The 17361-nt window shown below is 28.5% G+C and overlaps 2 protein-coding genes across 3 annotated transcripts in view; one reads left to right on the top strand and one right to left on the bottom strand.

The window, feature by feature from the left end:
* Positions 1–1030: 1030 nt before the first annotated feature.
* Positions 1031–1696, bottom strand: LOC142232376 (UPF0729 protein GD16342). The gene has a single exon (XM_075303161.1). It carries the CDS (start codon positions 1599–1601, stop codon positions 1341–1343), a length of 261 nt encoding a protein of 86 aa, XP_075159276.1. The 5' UTR covers positions 1602–1696; the 3' UTR covers positions 1031–1340.
* A 1161-nt stretch (positions 1697–2857) lies between these two features.
* Positions 2858–17361, top strand: part of Rip11 (Rab11 interacting protein) — a 59048-nt gene continuing 44544 nt past the window's right edge. For both annotated transcript variants that reach the window (XR_012721109.1, XM_075303160.1), the window contains exon 1: positions 2858–3247. Coding sequence is in view for 1 of the 2 variants with exons in the window: in XM_075303160.1 (XP_075159275.1) it covers positions 3217–3247 (31 nt within the window). In the remaining variant the exon portion in view is untranslated. The remainder of the gene's footprint in view (positions 3248–17361) is intronic.

Raw genomic sequence — 17361 nt, 5'->3', positions numbered from 1 at the left:
AAAGTTTTGACAAAATTTTCTATAGAAATAAAATGTTGACAAAATTTTCTATAGAAATAAAATTTTGACAAAATTTTTTATAGAAATAAAATTTTGGCGACATTTTTTATAGAAATAAAATTTTGACAAAATTTTCTATAGAAATAAAATTTTGACAAAATTTTCTATACAAATAAAGTTTTGACAAAATTTTCTATAGAAATAAAATTTTGACATAATTTTCTATAGAAATAAAATTTTCATAAAACTTTTTATAGAATTAAAATTTTGGTAAAATCTTTTTATAGAATTAAAATTTTGGCGAAATTTTCTATAGAAATAAAGTTTTGACAAAATTTTCTATAGAAATAAAATTTTGACAAAATTTTCTATACAAATAAAATTTTGACAAAATTTTCTATAGAAATAAAATTTTGACAAAATTTTTATTTATATTGGAAATTTATGAAGTACCTTTTAGTTGGAGAGAAATAATTTGCAAAATCTACCAAAACCACAAGAATTCCGCCAATTTTTGGTAGAATTGTTTCGGAAACCGTTAATGCTGTGCCACAAGTGATAATGCAAGATCTTCATGTGACCTATAGTGAGATTGAGACTACCTTAGGCATCTGTGGCAACAGCATACATTCAATATTGCATGAACATTTGATTGACCGTCTCGAAAATTGTTCGCGTAGGATCCTATCGTAATTTCTCAAGTTTTTATTTACGTTTTGCTTTTATGTATGTCCACGGAGACATTTCAATAAAACTATTTAATAGAAATGCTAAACAGTTTACAAAAAAATACATTTGATTTCAAGAAAGCAAACAAAAACTAATACTTTTGTGAGTCACTGTATATTAAAATGCATGTCTTGTATTTATTTAAAAAATCGGAATATTTCTCAAATTAACAAAATGTCTGCTAATAGCATTTTGGAGCTTTAAGTAAAACACTTTTTTAAGAAAATCTGGGGCGGCACCATCTTACGGTTGGTGGTCCTGGGGTCTATTTCCAACATTAAAAAAAAAATAGGATCACACATTTATGTTGTTGTTTTTTTTTTATTTATACTATTGGCAATAATTCGTTATAACTATAATTCTATTGACAATTATTAATTAATTATAATGAACTATAGAAAATAAAAAGAAGAGAATGCAATCAGTGACAAAGGAAAGAAGTTACCTTATATTAAGGACAAGCATTCCTTTCTCACCCAGTGCATAGTCATAGTGGAAAAGTTTGTTATAACTTTTATTAACTATTATTAATTTCTTAATACTTTCAATAGCTAAAAAACACCCCTTCCACTATCACCGATGATAATTCTAAAAAAATCTATACTATTGTACTACTTTTCTTTGCTATGGCCATCTCCACTTTGCTTTGTCTCCTCTGCAGTTGGTTCTTCGAGAACTTTTTGCTTTTTAGCACCTGGATAAGGACAAACACCACCTTTACACTCAAATGGAAATTCAGGAGCAGATTTTATCACATTTCCTTGGGCATCTTTTTTCTCCCACGGATTCCAATATTTCAAAAGAATTGGTTGTACAAATTTATGCCAGATATAGAGTAGTACTGGAATGATGAAGCAAGGAACACAAACCATTGTATTAAATGTTAATAAAGAAACACGTAAATTTAGATCTAGAATATCAAATTAATTGTTTTGTCAGCTGTGTGTCAATGTCATTCAACCGATAACGATAACTGAATCTAGAGATGTGCATTTAGTTGGTGAATAACAGGTTATGCGCACCAAAAATTATGTTTCTATGAACCGTTGCAGAAATTGTACCACTACAAAGTACTGTATCAAAGGCATGTTAGATTAATTTTATTGTGTGTCTATTTTGAAACAAATAAACGCAACGAATTATAAAATTTTTCATGTGAAAATGTAGGACTCCATAAAGATATTGTTCTTTGATATTTGCTTATTTATTAAATCCCAATGTGTTTAAACATGCATATGCCACAGATGATATTCCTTCCGCTACAAAATCAAATATCGTTTTCCTACTGAGGGAAGACTACGCGATTTTTTGCTTGAAGAAAAATCAAAATAGATTTTGTCTGCAATCTCGATTAAAACGATTTTTGGGTCGATATACAATTCAATGTCGAAATAACAAGTAACCGGTTTGCATACCTAACCGGATACGTGGTTCTTCAAGCTTAAAGTTTAAGTAAATAATCGTAAATAAATCCGGTTCTGGTAAATTGATTACTCACCGCCCACTAAGTTATCAACTTTCAAACGAGGTATGACTCGATCTTTCTCAACTATCGGTTTAGGTTCTACGTTAAAAATGTGTATATTGGAACCGGTATTTTTCTACAAAACCGGCTATAAATCAAATAGTGTTCCACATACTAAATTGTAGCCAAAAATTCAATTTATCCGTGAAAGTGAAATTTAGGCAGATATCTCTGCTAGAACCGGAGATATGCACTTATGAATTTCATTGAATCCGTGAAAAGTGAATTGCTATATTAATTTTTTGTTGGAAAGTTGTTTTTTTCTGGTAGAGTCAAAACGCACCGGCTTATGAGAATATTAAACCGATTATTCGGAAAGTCAAATTAAAAAATAAAGAAATATACGTGTATTTTGTAATATATCTTTTTTAACCGGATATTATCCATAATATCCGGTTAATTTGAACGTTAGTTTATCCGGACGTTGCATTGGGTATTTCCTTTTTGTTGTGTAATACGAACGTACTATTAACAACGGTGTACATACGTCATATAGATAACGTATGTTGCGCATACGGTATAATTTAAAACAGCCGGCCATACATGGAATAATCGATAAATTGTTGTCGATTGCAATGTCACTGTAATTTTTCGCACAACTTTCATTATCGAGTTGCACATCGCATAGTGAAGACGGTTTGTCGGTTCGGTATGGATTAAAGTTGAGGCAAAGGTGAAATTTAAAGTGAAAACAAGTGTAAAACAAATATGATCTATTTTTTTATGTCAAAACTAGTGTATGGCCAAAATATTAGTATTTGTTGAAAATTATATTTTGTGTTAGAGGAATATACAAAAAGAGAAATATATAGAAAATATTGGTGAAAAAATAAACAAAAACGTCGTCATCAAGGTAAATGTTACGAATGAACAAGGGGGAGCACCAGAGAGCAGAGTAATAACAAGACATCGTCAGTGTCCAATACAAACATACAGTCGCAACAGCACAAACAACAACAACAATGTGGAGCCCCACACATATTAAAGTGACAAGTAAGTGGTGGTAAACAATGAGCAACGTATATGAAGCGTTCTATACAAAACTAAACAAAATCATAATTAATAAGTTACTATTGAATTTAAAATTACAAAAATCTAACATCCAGTATTTGGTTATAAAGATTATAAATCGGGAAATTTGGATTTATTTATTTGGCGAGTAAAATAATGAGACATACCCTTAAAATAATATTTTTTGGTTTCAATCATGAAATTAATGCATCCAATTAATTTTTAATTGAAATTTCTACAGTCACGGAAATGATGTTGATGATGGTTTTTATTTTGATTAACAAAATAATTAAACCAGTGATTTTTTTCAGTGTATATTATGAATATCAAACGAGTACCCAGCAAAAATATCTTAATTCATTGCTTTTAATGTACATCCAAAAATGCTCTTCTAGAAATGGAACTTTTTTCTATGAAGGTTTGCACTCAAAAAAAAAAAAGAGTGAACTCTCTATTTCACCAAAACCAATTTAACTTTATTTTGGTTCATGGAATTATTTTATATGGAGAAAGTTTCCTTTGCTCTAATATTTTTTTGCGTATGTTAGTTAAATGAACAAAAAAAACGGGAACAAATTATACACAAATGAAGTAAAAAGCTTTACTAAATTCGTACTTCTCACAAAATAGTTCATTATTTCTTTAAATTTGTAAATTTTATTACAAATGTGCCCATCATGAACTTCGTATGTCACTAAAGACATTATTGCAATTTGGAAATCCAATTTTTTCCTTCAAACTACAAAATTTTCTTTAACAAGTGAAAAAAAAAAAATTAATTATGTCTAATAAATTTTCTTGAATTTGTCGAAAAATATTTACTTATTTTTGTGATATCGGCGCGATGTCAGCGTTTGTAATAACTAAATGTTTTCTTCCTGGTGGGTTCACTGTTTTTCAATGTTGCAAAAAGTTTAAATTTTCTTAATTTTATTGTGTTTAAAAAAGCGATGAAAAATTAAATAATGGAAATTTCTAAAATATGTTTGAAAAATGTACGGAATCTTTTTTTGGTAAACCGGGAATTTGCCATAAAATATTTGCTACATAGCGCTTATATGTAGAAACAAAAAACAAAAATATGATGATTTGAAATTCCCTCCTTTCTATAGCCGAGTCCGAACGGCGTTTCATATTGCAGTGAAACCACTTAGAGAAGCTTTGAAACTATCAGAAATGTCACCAGCATTACTGAGGTGGGATAATCCACCCGTGAAAAACTTTTTGGTGTTCGGTCGAAGCAGGAACCGAACCCACGACCTTGTGTATGCAAGGCGGGCATGCTAACCATTGCACCACGGTGGCTCCCAAATTTTGACAAAATTTTCTATAGAAATAACATTTTGACAAAATTATCTATAGAAATATAATTTTGACAGAATTTTCTGTAGAAATAAAATTTTGAAAAATTTTCTATAGAAATAAAATTATGAAAAATTTTCTATAGAAATAAAATTTTGACAACATTTTCTACAGAAATAAAATTTTAACAAAATTTTCTAGAGAAATAAAATTCTGTGAAAATTTTTCTATAGAAATAAAAAATTTGTGACAAAATTTTCTATAGAAATAATATTTTGACAAAATTTTAGATAGAAATAAAATTTTGACAAAATTTTCTATAGAAATAAAATTTTGACAAAACTTTCTATAGAAATAAAATTTTGACAAAATTTTCTATAGAAATAAAATTTTGACAAAACTTTCTATAGAAATAAAATTTTGACAAAATTTTCTATAGAAAATAAAATTTTGAAAAAATTTTCTATAGAAATAAAATTTTTACAAAATTTTCTATAGAAATAAAATTTTGACAAAATTTTCTATAAAAATAAAATTTTGACAAAATTTTCTATAGGAATAATATTTTGACAATATTTTCTATAGAAATAAAATGTTGATAAAACTATCTATAGAAGTAATATTTTGACAAAATTTTCTATAGAAATAAAATTTTGACAAAATTATCTATAGAAAATAATTTTCACAAAATTTTCTATAGAAATAAAATTTTGAAAAATTTTCTATAGAAACAAAATTTTGAAAAATTTTCTATAGAAATAAAATTTTGACAAAATTTTCCATAGAAATAAAATTTTGACAAAATTTTCTATAGAAATAAAATTTTGAAAATGTTTCTATTGAAATAAAATTTTGACAAAATTTTCTATAGAAATAAAATTTTGACAAAACTTTCTATAGAAATAAAATTTTGACAAAATTTTCTATATTAATAAAAATTTGACAAATTTTTTTTTATTTTAATAAAAAATTTTGACAAAATTTTCTGTAGAAATAAAATTTTGACAAATTTTCTATAGAAATAAAATTTTGACAAAATTTTCTATAGATGTAAAATTTTGACAAAAATTTCTATAGAAATAAAATTTTGACAAAATTTTCTATAGAACTAAAATTTTGACAAAATTTTCTATAGAAATAAAATTTTGTGAAAATTTTTTCTATAGAACTAAAATTCTGACAAAATTTTCTATAGAAATAAAATTTTGACAAAATTTTCTATATTAATAAAAATTTTACAAAATATTTTTTTATTTTAATAAAAAATTTTGACAAATTTTCTATGGAAATAAAATTTTGACAAAATTTTCTATAGAAATAAAATTTTGACAAAATTTTCTATAGATGTAGATGTAGTTTGACAAAATTTTCTATATTAATAAAAATTTTACAAAATATTTTTTTATTTTAATAAAAAATTTTGACAAATTTTCTATGGAAATAAAATTTTGACAAAATTTTCTATAGAAATAAAATTTTGACAAAATTTTCTATAGATGTAAAATTTTGACAAAATTTTTTATAGAAATGAAATTTTGACAAAGTTTTCTATAGAAATAAAATTTTGATTTTTTCAAGTTTGGTAGATTTTTGGTAAATGTATTTTTTTCGAATTTTTGTAGATTATTTTATAGTTTGTAAAAACCTTCAAATATCATCCACTTGTATGCCACTTTCACATGGAATAATTCATATACATGAGGAATTTTATCTCGCTTTATATTAGGATTTATCTCTTTGTTTTATTGAATTGTAAAGGTATTTTTGGGAATGAGGTAGTATGGGGGTGGGGGTCTCTTAATTGGTTATCCTATGTTTGTCGCTTTTTCTAGATTTATTAAAAATTTTTAAAAATATTGTTAAAATTCTTAGATTGATCTTAAAAATACATTCAAGAGCATTATACGTTGATGTTCGCATACAAGGGTTTTCACTCTTCATTTAGGTATGATTGAGATTGAGTGGGGCTACATCAGAAATCGGAGAATATACACCATATATCACACAATTTCAGGTGAAGATACAAATCTCGTTCTATAGTGACACATTGTCAAAACGTGATCCATTGTGGGTCATCTTTGATGCAGGTTGTAGGTTAAAAAATTATTATATATATTTGCCTTGTACAATATGGCACTTTTGCTTGGAATGCTTCATATCTATGAGGAATTTTATCTTACGCTGTATTAGTGTTTACCTCTTTGTTTTATTGAATTGCAAAGATATTTCTGGGTATGAGGTATTATGGGGGTTTCTCTTCAATGTTTTTCCTATATTTCTCATTTTGTTTACTTGTCTAGATTTATTAAAAATTATTTTATGTCTGAAATTTTGTTAAAATTCTTAAAATGAACAGAAAAATACATTCAAAAGCAAATATTTATTGGTATTTGCTCACACTGTTAGTCAGTTAGTGAGTCTTCCGCTCTCCATTTAGGTATTATTGAATTGTGTGTATTTTTGTTATTAACAAACCTTCATACTCGTGGATATTTTGTTAAATAATTATTATTATTGTCATTCGGATTTCCCCTCCACAACCATCCATCCCCATTTTAGGTTGTTAACGTAACCACAGAACCCCCCTAAACTGGCACCGCACCCAATAATTGCGAGTGACAGAGCTATTGTTACTTATTTCTATTTTGAGGTCGTTTCGCGTTGTCGCTGGTTTCGTGATGATGATGTGCTGATGAAGAGCTGGACTGAAAGCTAACGGCGTTCGTTTATTTTTCTTTTTCGATAATTTCAAAGAAAATTATGCATAAAATTACAAGTTAGAGGGGAGGAATGTAGACAGTTCGCCATTTCTTGTCATAGACATGTGTCAAGTCTAACAACGTGATGGTGGAGTTGTAGTAAATACCAACTCCCAGTGTGGAGCTGATTGCGTGTCTCATTCATTTTCTTTGAGGCCAAAAGCATGGAACGCATTAAACTGACGATGAGGCTAAAGAATTGTCATAACCCAAAAATGAAATCCAATGTAGGACTACTACCACTATTACATCTTTTAGCTCTCTGTCCAGTTGGATGAGTTTAACGCCGAGGTGCTGAGTAACACCAAAATAAAAAACTTTTACTGCCTTTTGACAATCGTCAACAAATGACGAAGATGCCGCCGCTGCTGCTATGCTTTCAACCGCAAGACTGACATTTTCTTTGGTCTTTGTTTTGTTGGCTCTTGGGATTGTGTGCATATGAATGGAATTTATTATGATTCTTTTTCCACTTTGTTATTTTTCTTCAGGGTCTCACCCATATAAAGGTTATTATTTATGTAAATTTGCACTGAAAACACTTAATTCAAGCAAATGAAATTTTCTATAAAGTTAGATGGGATTGGGGTACAGAGTGGTTCGGTTGGTGGGGAGCTAAGGATGTAAGGAAATATTTTGAAAAATTAAAAAAATCGCATTTTGACTAGAGTAACAAATGGAATTGGCAGTTATTAATTTAAACAAGAAAATCCTTAAATTTCTACAAAATCTATTCTGAAAAATGTTGTGGGCTCCATCCACAAAAGGAAATGGGGTTGGTTGGATATGTTGGATATATATTAATATAAGTCATGGATTATTACTTTTCTTAGAAGAGTATAAAAAGATTTTTCCCATCTTCGTGGACACCAGAAATCCACAAAGCAATCCCATATCAGATAATGAACGCATCTTTTAAACCAGTTATCAAGTTCATGTTGAACTATGAAGATGTTAAGAGGCAAAGCCATCGGCCTGTCAAACCAGTATGTCACTTAGATCTTGAATTACCAACACCTGCTATGCACCACAATGCGATCGATATGTTGTATGGTGTCATCTATTCTTAATGTAAATCGATTCAGAAGACTCTTTCCCACTTCGATGGATTATTTCGTTCATTTATGTTTTTTTCTTATTGTGAATGGTTCCCAGTCATGCAGAGACTTTCTGTTTGTTTTTTCGCTTTCTTTGTTTAGTTGTGTTGGTTTTCAATGCTGTCTTGTTCAAATACCAAAGAAATTAAATCACTAGTTTCTTCCGTATATGGTTGACTCTTCCTCTATTGTCTTTTAGTTTCAATAAATTATGTATTCCAGATTACCTGTAGCTACCATAAATGACTCGATACACTTAGTACACTGTGTTTACTTTTTTGCAATTTTCTTCTATCTATGTCAACTTCAGGTTATTTAATAATAAACTCACAAATACTACTCAGTCATTGCACTTAAGGATTTTTTTGCAAGAAATTTCAGGTTTATTGTATTTTTTATTTCTCCGCTTATCACAATTTGGGGCAATGACATTTGGTGATTGATTTAAAAATTTTGTATTTATAGGTTTATATTAAAATAGAGATCATATCATGTATTACAAAAATTGGAGTAGAATTGCAATTTATAGAAAATATTTAATGATAAAGGAAGAGACGGTTTTCGAATTTAGAATCTTCTATTGATCGAAAGGCATTAAAAATGAGTTGTGGTCAATCTCAATTTTTTTCGGTCTTGTGAATGATTATTTTAAGAAATCCATCAGCAAACTTGATATAGATACAAAAATCAGGAAACAGAGATTTCGTATAATCGACTTTTTGTCAAGGAAAAAAGTGAAGTCGTTTTTTTGTAATCGATTAAACGACTTTTTAATTTTTTCGAGTCAGAATCAATTGGCCAAAATAGACTAATCGACTTTTTATAGTTACTAAAATCGACTAATCCAATTTTAACAAAAAATATCGAATTGAAAGAGGATTTTGAGGCAAAAGGTCCACTTTTCAAGAACCACGAAAATCGACGTTTTTAAATTTTTGTAAAATCTACTTTTTCAATGAGCAAAAGACAAATTTTGAAAAAAAAATCGAAATTTTCTTAAATTTAGGAAAGTCAAAATGTTGACTTACCCCTAAAAAGAAGATGAAATCGAAATTTATTTCTCCGGCTCGAATTGCATACAAGTTTAAGGCTTTTACGAGTCTTAGGGGATTAATCGATTTCGGTGAATACATAAAAAAGTTGATTAAATGAATTTAGAATTTTCTACTTGCTATCAAATCGGTCTTAGGGGATTAGTAATGATTCAAATATGACTTTTCGGATTTTATTATGTTCAAAGTAAATTGTGTTTAACTTCAAAAATAATATATCCGCTCATGTCAATGGTTCTTTAAAAAATCATGCCTAATCTATCAGCCGACTTGAATGAATTTGGATATAGGGATACAAAAGTTACAAATCAATTTTTTTCTCGACTTTTTGCATTCTTAAAAATCGACAAATAGTCAAATCGACTAATCTGACTTTAATGTTAGTCAAAAACGAGTAATTAACTTTTTATAGTGACCGAAATCGACTAATCGAACTTTAATGAACATTCGAATTTAAATTGAAAACGGAGTGTGAGTCAAAAAAATTTACTTTTCAATAATCAAAAAAGACGAAAGCCGACTTTTACAAATTTTCATAAGATCTACCTTTCGAATTTTCGAAAAAGTCCTATGGGCTTAAGTCAAACTTTGAATAAAACGAAATTTTCTAATTTTTGAGAAAGTTGAAAAGTCGACCAACAATCCCTTAAAAGAAATTCAATTTTCTTTAAAGTATAAAACCTTTTCTTTCGACACTACTGCTATACACTGAAAAAGTATTGTTATAAGCACAAAGCATATAAGAAAATTTTGTGAACTAAGTTCAATTTGGCTTTAATAATACTGAAGAATTCTTAAAAATATATGAAATCTTTAAATTCGTTGATATTTTGTATTTTGACTACAATGTGTTTAAAACTAATTTATACTTGAAGGCGAGTTTGAATTACGAATTTTAAGTTGAAGATAACACGGTTGCGGTTAACACGAAAGACATATGTTTTTATTTGTATTCCAACCACGGTTGCCATAGTTGGTAGAATTTTTACTGTTTGGTAGAATTCTTGATGGCTTGGTAGATTTTGCAATATATTCCTCTCCACTTACTTACTCTGTCAAAATTTTATTTCTATAGAAAATTTTGCCAACATTTTATTTCTATAGAAATTTTGTTTTCAAAATTTTATTTCAATAGTACATTTTGTCGAAATTTTATTTCTATAGTAAATTTTGTCGAAATTTTATTTCTATAGAAAATTTTGTCAAATTTTTATTTCTATAGAAAATGCTGACAAAATTTTATTTCTATAGAAAATTTTGTCAAAATTTTATTTCTATAGAAAACTTTGTAAAAATTTTATTTTTATAGAAAATTTTGTAAAAATTTTATTTTTATAGCAAATTTTGGCAAAATTTTATATCTATAGCAAATTTTGTCAACCTTTTTTTTTTCTATAGAAAATTTTGTTAAAATTTTATTTCTATAGAAAATTTTGTCAAAATTTGATTTTTTTGTCAAAATTTTAATTCTATAGAAAATTTTGTAAAATTTTAATTCTATAGAAAATTTTGTCAAAATTTTAATTCTATAGAAAATTTTGTCAAAATTTTATTTCTATAGCAAATTTTGTCGAAATTTTATTTCTATAGAAATTTTTTTCAAAATTTTATTTCTATAGAAAATTTTGTCAAAATTTTATTTCTATAGAAAATTTTGTCAAAAATTTATTTCTATAGAAAATGCTGACAAAATTTTATTTCTATAGAAAATTTTGTAAAATTTTTATTTCTATAGAAAATGTTGACAAAATTTCATTTCTATAGAAAATTTTGCCAAAATTTTATATCTATAGCAAATTTTGTCAACCTTTTTTTTTTCTATAGAAAATTTTGTTAAAATTTTATTTCTATAGAAAATTTTGTCAAAATTTGATTTTTTTGTCAAAATTTTAATTCTATAGAAAATTTTGTAAAATTTTAATTCTATAGAAAATTTTGTCAAAATTTTAATTCTATAGAAAATTTTGTCAAAATTTTATTTCTATAGCAAATTTTGTCGAAATTTTATTTCTATAGAAATTTTTTTCAAAATTTTATTTCTATAGAAAATTTTGTCAAAATTTTATTTCTATAGAAAATTTTGTCAAAAATTTATTTCTATAGAAAATGCTGACAAAATTTTATTTCTATAGAAAATTTTGTAAAATTTTTATTTCTATAGAAAATGTTGACAAAATTTCATTTCTATAGAAAATTTTGCCAAAATTTTATTTCAAAAAAATTTTTGTTGAAATTTTATTTCTATAGCAAATTTTGTTGAAATTTTATTTCTATAGCAAATTTTGTCGAAATTTTATTTCTATAGAAAATTTTGTCGAAATTTTATTTCTATAGAAAATTTTTGTCAAAATTTTATTTGTATAGAAAATTTTGTCAAAATTTTATTTCTATAGAGCATTTTTTAAAATTTTATTTCTATAGAAAATTTTGTCAAAATTTTTATTTTTATAGAAAATTTTGTCAAAATTTTATTTCAATAGAAAATTTTGTCAATATTTTATTTCTATAGAAAATTTTGTTAAAATTTTATTCCTATAGAAAATTTCGTCAAAATTTTATTTCTATAGAAGATTTTGTCAAAATTTTATTTCTATGGAAAATTTTGTTAAAATTTTATTTCTATAGAAAATTTTGTCAACATTTTATTTCTATAGAAAATTTTGTCAAAATTTTATTTCCATAGAAAATTTTGTCAAAATTATATTTCTATAGAAAATTTTGGAAAAATTTTATTTCTATAGAAAATTTTGTCAAAATTTTATTTCTATAGAAAATTTTGTCAAAATTTTATTTCTATAGAAAATTGTGGCAAAATTTTATTTCTATAGAAAATTTTGGCAAAATTTTATTTCTATAGAAAATTTTGTCAAATTTTTATTTCTATAGAAAATTTTGTCAAAATGTTAATTCTGTAGAAAATTTTGTCAAAATTTTATTTCTATAGAAAATTTTGTCAAAAGTTTGCTTCCGTGGACAATTTTGTGAAGTTTGCTTCTATAGAAAATTCTGTCCATAGAAAATGTTTAGAGAATTTTTTCAAAATTTCTATTTTTACAGAAAATTTTGTCAAAATTTTATTTCAATAGAAAAATTTTGACAAAATTTTCTTTAGAAATAAAATTTTGCAAAATAAGATTTTTTGGTTTGGTAGGGTTTGGTTAAATTTTCTCCAAATTTTGGTAGATTATTTTGGGCTCGAGTGGAGGATCAAAAAAGTATTTAAAAAAAACCTGAACATATACATTTCCACGTAGTAGACGATTATTTCACAGTATCAACATAGCGTTAAAACCAAAATTTTAGGTTATACATGAAAAAACTCATTCACATCAATCAGAAGCACTTCGATCTCATTTCCCTGCTTTGATTTTAGGCCCACTTATTTCAATTTAAAAAAAAGCAAAACAAAAATCAATTGATTCTAACGGCCTGGTTTTATGTACTGCATATTAATGTTGTAGAAATGTGTGAATAAAATTAAATTTGCCTTTTGTTTTTGTTAATACTTCTTAATGATTGATACCGTTTCTCAAACTATCCGAGTTGTTTGTGGGAATTTTTTTTATAAAACAAAACATTTGCTTGCCACCATCATGATCATCAATCGGCAATAGGTCGATCAATTGATCGCATCAATGTATAGGATCAATAAGTAACGATGAGACTCGTCTATAGCTGGTTTAATAGTGTACGTACGTTGTTGCATCGACATTAGCGATGCAAGTATGTATTGACCGATTAAATATTGGGCCATATTGAAGAATTAAAATTTTCGAAAACTTGGCCAAAAAAATATGCAGAAAAGCACTAACAATCATGCAAAAAATGCAGCGTTACAATGAAGTATTCGCACATTCTAACACGTACTCCCTGATCTAGATTTCTTTAGAGACGTACTCTTTCCAAAGCCAAGGTCTGTAAAAGAGCGATTACACAGTTATCATGGCTGATGAAGAAATCTAAAAATAAAATACGAAGCATTCATACAATTGCAGAACAAACAAAAGGCTTTGACTGAAAGCATTCCAAACAATGGTTTTGAATTTGAATGTGAATTGAATTGCAACCGGCGACTAGTACTCAATTGATCTAAATTGCATTGAGGGCTGCACCTATCGAATTTTCAAACTCGGCAATTGTTTCACAAGACCTTCTATATGTCAATTTGTTGCCGTTGACTTTGTTTAATTGTCTCTGGGTATTGCATGGTGTTGATGACAATGATGAGTTGATGACAATGATAAAAAAAAACATAATATTTTTAAATCTGGTGGTAGATGTTGGCGTGAACCAAAACTAAAAAATCAAAAATTTCATGTAGGGTATTTGTGATATAGCGTCACCGATATCGGCTTTATAACCCCTATATTTGATCGTCTATATTTTTTTCATTTTTTACTATCTTAAGTCCATTATTTTAGGATATATTGACATTTTTATAAGACTTTAGATTTATTAGCGGTTATCTCTTACACTAGGTCACAAATAACAAAATTTTCTCTGTTATTTTTTTCTAGCATACTTTTTCCCATTGATTTTGACCTACTAAACACGAAAATGAGCTATAAAAAATTTTCTGTCGATTGGTTTTCGAGATACAAATTTTTGAACTTTTTTTTTTAATTTTTGGAGGTACACTTACAATTTTGAGCATATCTTTCGTCTTCTTTGATCTATTTGATCCTACTACTACTCAAATTAAAGAAAATTGAGCCGTCTGCAACTCATTCTCAGAAAATTTTCACTTTTTTTCAACCATATGTGTTTTTGTTACACTATTGTTTTCCTGTTATCTAATTTTTACAATTTGAAAAACTTTTTCGCTCCGACCAGGCGTTGAACCTGGGTTTGCTGGCACCATAACAGAACGCCTTAGCACACTCAGTCACAAACGCCATTGAACATAAAGCGTCGAAAGGTAATACGACACCAAGGAATAACATTCTAATTGCTTCTCAAAATGTTCTTTATTAGTATGAACGAAAAAATAAGAATAAGGAACGTTCAAATCTCACCAGCGGTAATTGTTTTATCAAATATTTTTCTAAAAAAATATTTTTTTTTATGTTATGCATCGTTTTTATTTTTTATTTTCATATATATTTTCCTATAAATATATTTTTTCCATAAAAAAAATACAAATTCTCGTAATTTACAAAACCTTTTCAACAGAACTTCCATGGAAGCGAAAAAGTCAAACGGCACAGGTTCAAATCCCAGCGGGGATGAAATTTATTTTTATTATTATTATTTTTTTTTACTTTTTTATTAATTTTCGGTTTTTTTATTAGTTTTCTATTTTTTATGTAAAATTTAAGTGTCCGAAATTTGCACTTAAAATAGCCTGATTACGTCTTTCTAATACTTGTCCACAAGGACTGCATCGGAAGTTGAAAAAAATCATTGGGGGATCCCAAGATGCGCTTTAGAACAAATGTTTGTGGACTTGTCCAAAAGGACTGCATCGGAAGTTGAAAAAACTCGATGGGGATTCTGGGATGGGCTTTAAAAGAATTTTTTGTGGAAAAACTTCCATTTTTTTTTTGCTGGGTTAGTTTTCATTTTATCCGATCTTTATTAATCGTTGCGTTATATTAAAATATTATTGTTATTAATAATATTTGTTTTTGGAAATATGTTATCTTAGTTTTAATATCACCGTTATTATTTAAAGATAACATTTATTTAAACCAAATAAAGTTTTTCCTTAACTGTATATGTGCATCTATGCATTGGTTTTGGTTGGCAATGCATCATGCGGTTCAATTTGTTCATATGAAATTCCTGTTTTTCATCATTCCAACGAGTAACTGTGAGTGTGTGTGTGTGTGCAACAGCATTTACTCACTTGACTACTTCATTGGTTTTAATGATCAACCGTAAAAAAACAGCTAATGTAAATGTTATTCACAGTATGTATAGAATCTCAGTCTCATCTCACTAGGCCCAAGTGAAAAAAAACGAAGCATTTGTACATTTGTTTTCTGTCTATAAATATGCAATAGGAGCTACATACACATACTTACTAAAGGGTGATTTGTTAAGAGCTTGATAACTTTTTTAAAAAAAAAAACGCATAAAATTTGCAAAATCTCATCGGTTCTTTATTTGAAACGTTAGATTGGTCCATGACATTTACTTTTTGAAGATAATTTCATTTAAATGTTGACCGCGGCTGCGTCTTAGGTGGTCCATTCGGAAAGTCCAATTTTGGGCAACTTTTTCGAGCATTTCGGCCGGAATAGCCCGAATTTCTTCGGAAATGTTGTCTTTCAAAGCTGGAATAGTTGCTGGCTTATTTCTGTAGACTTTAGACTTGACGTAGCCCCACAAAAAATAGTCTAAAGGCGTCAAATCGCATGATCTTGGTGGCCAACTTACCGGTCCATTTCTTGAGATGAATTGTTCTCCGAAGTTTTCCCTCAAAATGGCCATAGAATCGCGAGCTGTGTGGCATGTAGCGCCATCTTGTTGAAACCACATGTCAACCAAGTTCAGTTCTTCCATTTTTGGCAACAAAAAGTTTGTTAGCATCGAACGATAGCGATCGCCATTCACCGTAACGTTGCGTCCAACAGCATCTTTGAAAAAATACGGTCCAATGATTCCACCAGCGTACAAACCACACCAAACAGTGCATTTTTCGGGATGCATGGGCAGTTCTTGAACGGCTTCTGGTTGCTCTTCACTCCAAATGCGGCAATTTTGCTTATTTACGTAGCCATTCAACCAGAAATGAGCCTCATCGCTGAACAAAATTTGTCGATAAAAAAGCGGATTTTCTGCCAACTTTTCTAGGGCCCATTCACTGAAAATTCGACGTTGTGGCTCGTTAGTAAGTCTATTCATGATGAAATGTCAAAGCATACTGAGCATCTTTCTCTTTGACACCATGTCTGAAATCCCACGTGAACTGTCAAATACTAATGCATGCAAATCCTAACCTCAAAAGAATCACCCTTTACATAATATACTGGCAACATCTATTCTTGGAGTTACCACATCTTGTTAGCCAATAAATTGGATCATCCAGAGAAGTATGGTATACACTTGTATTCATATACTCTGCGATTTGCGGTGCTATTTAGGAATTAATAATAATGTTTATTTATTTATCCCCCCACCCCTCCCCCACATACATACATTCCGATAGCTGTACCACATGATATGTTTAGCCATCTTCGGCTGTGAATTTTCAGTGTTCTATATTTTCTGCGCTTTAAACAATTTTAGCATCCACCTCTCACTTATTTTTATTATTATTATTTTCTTTTTATTTTTTGCTTAGTACTTGTAAGATTGTCGGTGATGTGGGTAAAGAGATGTATTCGGATGCGCCGAAAGTTTTTTTATACCCTCCACCATAGGATGGGGGTATATTAACTTTTTCATTCCGTTTGTAACACATCGAAATATTGCTCTAAGACCCCATAAAGTATATATATTCGTGGTGAAATTCTGAGTCGATGTGAGCATGTCCGTCCGTTTTTTGAAATCACGCTAGCTTCCGAACGAAACAAGCTATCGACTTGAAACTTGGCACAAGTAGTTGTTATTGATGTAGGTCGGATGGTATTGCAAATGGGCCATATCGGTCCACTTTTACGTATAAACGGACCCCCAAATTTGGTTTGCGTATCCTCTAAGAGAAACAAATTTCATCCAATCCTGCTGAAATTTGGTACATGGTGTTAGTATATGGTCTCTAACAACCATGCAAAAATTTGTCCACATCGGTCCATAATTATTTATCGCCCCCATATAAACCGATCCCCTGATTTGGCTTGGGGAGCCTCTAAGAGAAGCAAATTTCATCCAATCCTGCTGAAATTTGGTACATGGTGTTAGTATATGGTCTCTAATGACCACTACAAAATTGGTCCACA

The sequence above is a fragment of the Haematobia irritans genome, chromosome 3 (genome assembly GCF_050003625.1).
Source record: "Haematobia irritans isolate KBUSLIRL chromosome 3, ASM5000362v1, whole genome shotgun sequence".
Taxonomy (NCBI): domain Eukaryota; kingdom Metazoa; phylum Arthropoda; class Insecta; order Diptera; family Muscidae; genus Haematobia; species Haematobia irritans.
Note: the sequence above shows the minus strand (reverse complement) of the source record. Positions and strands in the feature narration are given on the sequence as shown.

Bases quoted from the DNA above. Each gene is read 5' to 3' on its own strand.
- LOC142232376 (XM_075303161.1), bottom strand. From the start codon at position 1,601: ATGGTTTGTGTTCCTTGCTTCATCATTCCAGTACTACTCTATATCTGG.